We start from the raw sequence: 7841 nt of genomic DNA, 5'->3' as shown, positions 1-7841 counted from the left end.
AGTGGAAACTGGAAAAGAGGTCTATGGCCGAGTTTGGTGGGTGAGGCTGACAATGCTACGTCACACTCCAACCGTCCGTATTCGCGTTTCCCAATCTTTACTAGGGCTGACGTCATACTCCTTCGAATCATCTCCATTGTCTTAAAAGGAAGAAAAGACATTCGGACAAGTTCTTAGAATGATGTCAAAAAGTATATGTAACACATGAAAAAAAAAGGATAATTGATTTAAAAGGACATTTTTACTTCAATTTGTCCCACTATGCTTTTTTTTTTGGAGTTTGGTAGAATAGGTTTTAGAATACAGAAAAACTCAGTTATACCCTTAATACAGAAAAAACCAAAATTTCCTTATCAAACTTTTTCTATATTTCTTCTTTTGTATACTTCCTATATTTAATCAAAACAATACTTCCTTTTTTTAATAATCCATTTCTTTATACTTTTTTTACTGATTTTTGTAATACTTTTTTTTACTACTCACCTACCTAAAAGAAAAAAATCTCGACATTATCGACTCTCGATACCCACCGGCGAGTATCTCTCTCTCTCAAACGATATCGACTCCGGTAGCTTCTCCCACCGGCGAGGATCGACGACTCCGGCAGCTTCTCCCACCGGCGACGACTCTGGTAGCTTCTCTCTCTCTCTCTCTCTCTCTCTCTTTCTCTCTCTGTCTCCACACAATTGAGGTTTTCCCCAAATCTATTTCAAAAATTTTCCCCAAAATTTTGATTGAACCCAATCGATTTCTCTCTCTCTCTCTCTCTCTCTCAATCGATGCATGCAATTGTTTGTTTGAATTGTTGTGGTTGTGTTTTTTTTCCCCAAATGTGATAATGTATCGGTTGAAATTTGTTTCAATATAGTCAATATAGTTTCTATATGTGTTTGATTGTTGTGGGACAAATTTTTTTCCCCAAATTTGATAATGTATCGATTGAAATTTGTGTTTTTTCTTATAGTTAGTATAACTAATCAATTGAAATCATCTGTTTTTCTTTTGTTGTCTGTTGATTTTTCAATGTTACCACGTTCTTTTAAGTTAGTTGAGCAATAAATTTTGAGATGGTTGGATTTGTTTTTGTGGTATTGAATTGGTTTATGGATAGAGTTTGGATTTTTATAGTTTGGATACATTTTATTGTTTTGAGCTCACTCGTTCAAAATCTAATCCTTTTTTTTCATCTGTCGCTTTGAATTCTGAGGTTGAAGTTTAATGACTCTTGTATATGTTTTATAGAGAGGAGACACACGGTTTGAAGGTCGTGAGCTTTTGAGGTTCACCCGAGAACAACTGCTTCAGCTTAGAGAGGTAATTACTTACTTTTCATGCGTAGTTTTAGTCAAGTTGCTTTTTTGGTTTCTATGTTTTACTCAGATTATGTGGTATGCCCTGAATTAATTGTCTAATACTAGTTAGCATCCTTGAGGTCCAACATGATTCCTTACGTAGGTCAATGGTTATATACCCTTGAACTTAGTCATTCACCAATTATGTTGTGCAGGCGATCCAAGTCTCTTATGAAATCCTGAAGCTTAGTCAGGAGATTGCATCTGATCTTTTTGGCGAAGAGCAGAGCTGGAGCCATTGAGAAAGTAAGGTGAGTGGTTTCCTCTTCCCCGTGTTCCCTCTTGTTTCATTTTATTGTCTACATTTTATAGCTAATTGATTGAAATTTATGTCTTTTCTTATGTTAGTATAGCTAATCGATTGAAATTTGTGTTTTTTCTTACAGTTAGTATAGCTAATCAATTGATTGTGTTTTTTCTTATAGTTAGTATAGCTAATCGATCATGTTTTTGTGTTTTTTCTTACAGTTAGTATAGCTAATCGATCATGTTCATCATACTAATGAATATCATTTTCTTAATTTTTTTTTGTGTAGCTATGGAAACAGAATTTCCTAAACGCCTGTTTAGAGATGGATTTGAGCCACAAGTGAAGAAGATTAACAATTCCTGTCGAATTTCTATCTTGGGCAAAGTCAAACAAGCATTACCTAAAGAGTATGAGAAGGTGAAGAATGATCCAGTCTTTTCACATGTCTTTGCACTCTACGAGAATGGTTTAGGGTATTCAGGACGTTTGATACACAGCATGATGTCTAGGCAATTGGTTACAAAGAAAAAAAGAGAGATATGGTTTGTGTTTGGAGGGAAGCCACTCAGATTTTCAATGCAAGAGTTTCATGCTGTGACTGGGCTCAAATGCACTGCCGATTCTAGTTGTGATTTAGAGAATTGGAAAGATGATGGTGGGTTTTGGAGCAAATTGATGAAGAGAAAAGGTCCGACTATTAGCATTAAGAGCTTGGTTGATGTTCACTTACCTGTAATTCACAAATGGAATGAGGTAGATAGGATCCGATTGGTGTATCTTCTTGTGATAGCTGGGTTGGTTATGGCTAAGGATGAGAAAAAGTATATTCCACTCAAATACATCCAGATGGTAATGGATCTTGATAAGGTGAGGACTTATCCTTGGGGTCTTAAAGCTTTTAAAAGTCTTGCTAAGTCTATCATAGAAAAAAGAGAAGATTTGAAGAAGATCAATAGCTATGCATTAGATGGTTTCTCATATGCATTTCAAATATGGGTGATGGAGGCAATTCCAGACATTGGAAAGTTGTTGGGAGAAAAGATTATCACTGAGTTTAGAGAAGCTCCTCGATGTTCTAACTGGAAAGGCGCAGCCAAAGTATCATATGATGATATCATCCAACTAGAAAGTACATTTGGACCGAAGGTACTTTCTTTGCCAACCCAACTCTTATCACATGGTTTTTTTTGTTAATAGTTGATGTCATTGTTTAATCTTTAACTCCTACCTGTTTTTTTTTCTTTTTTTTTAGGATATTGTTTATCCATACATATCTATTACTGGCGATTTCGACGTTGTTGACTCCATTGAGTTTTTATGGCGTGACGAAACAAGCGATGGTGAAGTCGATAATTTGAAAGATAAGATCAGTTCTGGAAATGATTTTGGAGACCATATTTGGGGAACTGTACAAGTTGATGATGTGGAGGGTGAACATATTCAATTAAAAGATGATGTTGGCAGTGAGGTGTGTGAAGAAAATCAAGGGTCTAGTGCAACAAAGAGTGGTGAGAGTATGCAAGCTGCTAATGATGAAGAATCAGGTTGCAAGAGGAAGAGACAACCTGATCATGGTGCAGAGAGGAGGAAAAAGAAACTGCTCTATGAGCGAGCAGCAACAACACATCGAGCTGCAACAGATGAACAAATGAAGTCCTTTATTAGTGTGTTTGAGACTTGTTTCAAGAGTTTTGAGAAGAAGGTTGACAGCCGATTGGAAAAAATAGAAAAGGATGTCTCACTCTTGAAGGATACTTTAACTTCAGCTGGAATTACAATAAGCACTCAAGCCATGGTTGATGAACCATCCATTCCAGCAGAAAAGAAGAGTAAATCTGTGGTACGTAAGACTTAAATCTCTATGTTATGTATGTTTGTGTTTTTTTTAAGACTCTAAAAGAATATGTAATCGGATATGTATGTTTGTGGGTGTAATAATAAGTGTAAATATTTTTGTTAAACTTTTTGTATGGACAGGATGAAACGGTTTTAGTTGATGATCTTTTCACTCATCATAGTGAAATAGATCTTAATTTGGATACACAAGAATTTTTACAGAAATCAGTAGGGCACCTATCTCAAAAAGCAGATGTACTTGGGTTTGATCCTACACAAAATGTATTGTGCAAAGATGACATACAGAGATTGAATACTACAAACGCGGGTGAATTTGACATGGATTCTGTTTTGGTGTTCGTTTCTGATGATCGATTCGATGCTTTTGCAGAGTGGCATAGAACAAGGGGGTAAGTTGTTCAATTATATTTTACTATAATTGTTACAGTTTTATGCTCTTTCGATGCTTATGCATAGTGTTTTCTTTTGTGTATTTGCAGAATGATTCAGTTGGGTCCAAGTTTAATTAACGAGGAATTACTAAAGCGAGTCATGACAAGCAACGTTTGGCTTCATAATCCGGTACGTTGCAATATTTGGAGGGAGTAACGCTATGTAATACTTTATTATATTTTTTTTTAATTGCAATTTTTTTTTTGCAATGAAATATTTTTCAGGAAATGGATGCTATGATGTATATATTTCGGGAGAATACATCTTTAGGCCGACTGAAGTCAAATCGTGTTGGCTTCATGAATTGTTTGTTTAGCATGCAAATCAAAAACGAATATTTGAAGTTTAGAGAAGGTAAAAAAGGCCACAAGGGGGATTCTATGATCTTGGGTTATGCAAACGGTGACTTGCCTTCTCATGGAAAGACGGGGAAGAAATGGGCATTAGACTTCGACAGAGTTTACGCTCCTGTGAACATCAGTAATAAGCATTGGATATCTGTGTGCATTAATTTTGCCCTAAGAACTGTTGAAGTATTTGATTGTTCTGGTATGACCCACAGAAGTCATGTGGATCCATTTGCAATCCTCATCCCTCGACTTGTGAAGGAAGTTCAGACCAAAAGCTATGGTAAATATCTTCATTTGTCTCCATATTCTATTATTTTTGCTTCAGTGCCACAAAATCTTAATAAGTCATGCTGTGATTGCGGAGTGTATGCACTTAAATACATAGAGTGTCATATGCATAATCTGGATTTGAGTTTGATAAACGATGACAACATTAAAGAAGCTCGTACGAAGATTGCAGTTGACTTGTGGGAAGCAGCATCTGATCATGTGTTCATTGAGCGAATGAAGAAGTATGAGCCTCCACCTTCATCGCCTCATATTGTAGAATTATGATCCTTAGTTAAATTTTTAATTGTGCTACGATTATTATTGTAATTCACGTCTTCGTACGAGCATTATCATTTCTTTATTTATTTGGTTCTTATTGGCATTATCATTTATTTATTTATTATCACATCTTGTTCTTATTTATTTGGTTCTTATTAGCATTATCATCTTGTTTTTCAACACCATCGAGGCACACACAAATATTTCAAACACGTCTTCTATAACTTGGGGTGTCATGCTTCTAAAATTCACACAATCCAATAACATTGACCATAAACATATGAAAAAAACATAAGAAATCCAATAACGTGTATTTGAAACATAAGCAATTGAAGATTAAAAAACATAAGAAATCCAATAACATTATAAACCTCCATGTAAGCTAACACCTATAAACCTCCATAAGACTACATTATAAATTCTGGAAGATTTGGGATGTCATGCTTCTAAACCTCCATGTAAGCTAACACTTAGCCAGCCTGAGATGAAAAAAAAAATATATTCATTGTTAAATTAAAGAAACTAAAACATGTATTTGAAATGATGTGTAAAAGTTGCTGAACAAACCTATTATTAGATTGTGTTTTCACATGTCGATCTATTGTGGCCTTCTTTACCACAACGGCCACACTTACGCCTCTTCGCTCCTTGTGACGATCTTATCTTGTCTTCCACTGATTCATATCTTCTTTTTCTTCTTCTACCAGCTCCTCTTCTTGTCTCAGGTGGTACAATTTTTACATAACCAACAGTTTCGGGAACACACCATTCATCTTCAGGAACACCTATAGGATTAATGTTTTCCTCGTACAATGATCTCCATGCAGCAGTAGTGAACACATCATCAGCGTATGGGTACAGACTTTTCCCAATACTAAAACATGCTTTTATGGCATGTTTACAAGGAAGCTTTCCTGTGTCGAACTTTCCACATGAACAAGTCCTCTTCTCCAAATCAACAATAAAATCTACTCCTTTACCTTTAATCTGTAATATGAATTGAGAAATAGGATAAGCTTTAAACTTTTCACCCTTCTCTATTCTTCTAGAAATCTTCTGCTCCACGTCAATGGTTAAAGGGTCGTTCTGCTGCTCACTTTGTGCCCTACGCTCATAAAACCAGCGGGTTAACATTTCTCTAATGCTATCTAACAAAGGAATGATTGGATACTCTCTCGGTGATCTCAAAGCTGAATTTATTGATTCAGCAGGGTTGTTGGTGTTTATGTCATATCTATATCCAAGAAAATGACATCTAGCCCATTTTTTCACATCAGCCTCCTGTAGATAACCTCCAATCGCCGGACTGATATTGCAAATTTCCGCAAAATGTTTATCAAACTCAGCAACTCTATAAGCTTTTGACGCTTTTGCAAGACGACCAGCCACACCTCTTCCTTTATAATTTGTAACCACATTACCTATCAAGTGGTGGATGCAAATACCATGTTTAGCCAACGGGTAGATTTTTCCAATCATTTTACCAATAGATATATGTCGATCTGACACAAAAGCTAAATCTTTGTCATCCGCAATAACAACCTTAAGCTGCATTAAAAACCACTCCCATGAAGCATCATTCTCAGAATCAGCAATCCCAAATGCAATTGGATACAAATTAGAGTTACCATCTACGGCTGTAGCAACTAGTAGAACTCCTTTGTACTTGTTCTTTAAAAACGTTCCATCAACTACAATGACCTTCCGAATTTTCTTGTAGAACCCTCTTATTGATTGACCAAATGAAATGAATAGATACTTGAATCTACCATCACAATCAATATCATAATTTGTATGCGTACCAGGATTCGCCTCTTTTAGCATGTGCAAGTAGTTAGGTATCTTAGCAAAACTTTTCTCTGGGATTCCTCTTACTTCGTTAATTGCATACTCACGAGATTCCCAAGCTTGGGAATAAGTTAGCTCACATCCATTCTCAGTACGCATAATATTAATGATGTCATTGGGTTTAGGTCCCTCCTTGACACCTTCATAATTATGTTTGATGAGATTCCCGATTGTTCTTGCTGAAGGTGTTCTACCAAATTTCGTTTTCCTTGAAGGAGCACAAGTATGGCTACCCACATACTTGTTGATTTTCCAACACGTAGACCCTTCGAAGCACTCAGCACGAACACGCCATTTGCAAACATTATCAATACAGCGTATACACCAAAATATTCTACCAGATTTAGTAACTCTGTAATCGAAGTTATACTTCATCGCAAAAATTTCTAAACTTACCTGTAAAGCTTCCTTGCTTTTGAAATATTTTCCCTTCTTTACCATAGAATCAACCATCATAGATCTAGCACCAACTTCAGCGTCCTTAGAAGTTATGAAGTTAGAATCATTCGGTTTTGCTTTACTCACAAATTTTGGCAGCTTTTCACGCAGAAGAACGTCAACGCCTCCCTCACTTGAATCGCTTGGTTCCTTATTCAGATCAATATTGCTTCTATCATTCACCGTGGCTTTAAACGTCACACACAACCGTATGTTATTCTTCATTCTCCAATAAGCAACAAAAATTTTTCACTTGGCGATCATTCATCATAACAACCGGAGGAGAATCAACACTGAGATCAAAGGGTAAATAACTAAATTCCACATCAACCATATTTTGTTGTATTTCATAGTCTTCCAAAACCATCATCTTTAGCTCTTCAAGAGTTGAATTGGCTTGAAAAGTAAGAAGTCTCCCACGTTTTTCTTCATCAACAATAAATCTCCATTCATTTTGGCCGATACATCTCCATACACCACATGTTACATAGATTTGCAACATACTGCAAAATGAACTCTTGAATGAAATTTAGGTTGGAAAATGTTGAAAAACCTTGAACAAAATCGATTAAAAATGGGGTTTAATGTTTTCAGAACACGTTTTCTAAACATGTTAGAACGTAATCTTAAGAATATATTTGATTAGCATAATTTCGGGATTACGTAAATATTTTGTTTCCTTAAATTTCGGATTCAGTTTCCTTGTCTAACATAGTGTAGAATATACTTTCTAAATTATGAAGAACATAGTGGAAAGTGTAGAAT

At 35.8% G+C, this 7841-nt stretch overlaps 2 protein-coding genes across 3 annotated transcripts; one reads left to right on the top strand and one right to left on the bottom strand.

The window, feature by feature from the left end:
* Nucleotides 478-3538, top strand: LOC104701606. 2 transcript variants are annotated; one of them, XM_019227266.1, is made up of 6 exons: nt 478-631; nt 1243-1314; nt 1508-1603; nt 1889-2290; nt 2393-2748; nt 2855-3538. In XM_019227266.1, exons 4-6 carry the CDS (start codon nt 1891-1893, stop codon nt 3455-3457), a joined length of 1359 nt encoding a protein of 452 aa, XP_019082811.1. In that variant the 5' UTR covers nt 478-631; nt 1243-1314; nt 1508-1603; nt 1889-1890; the 3' UTR covers nt 3458-3538. The 2 variants fall into 2 exon arrangements, with proteins under 2 accessions (XP_019082811.1, XP_010415622.1); XM_010417320.2 differs by having other exon boundaries at nt 1889-2748.
* Nucleotides 5364-7301, bottom strand: LOC104704775. The gene has a single exon (XM_019227105.1). The coding sequence runs from the start codon at nt 7299-7301 to the stop codon at nt 5364-5366; it is 1938 nt and encodes a 645-aa protein (XP_019082650.1).

The sequence above is a fragment of the Camelina sativa genome, chromosome 7, assembly GCF_000633955.1.
Source record: "Camelina sativa cultivar DH55 chromosome 7, Cs, whole genome shotgun sequence".
NCBI lineage: Eukaryota > Viridiplantae > Streptophyta > Magnoliopsida > Brassicales > Brassicaceae > Camelina > Camelina sativa.
The sequence above is the reverse complement of the archived record's forward strand: the minus strand, read 5'-3'. Positions and strand labels throughout refer to the sequence as shown.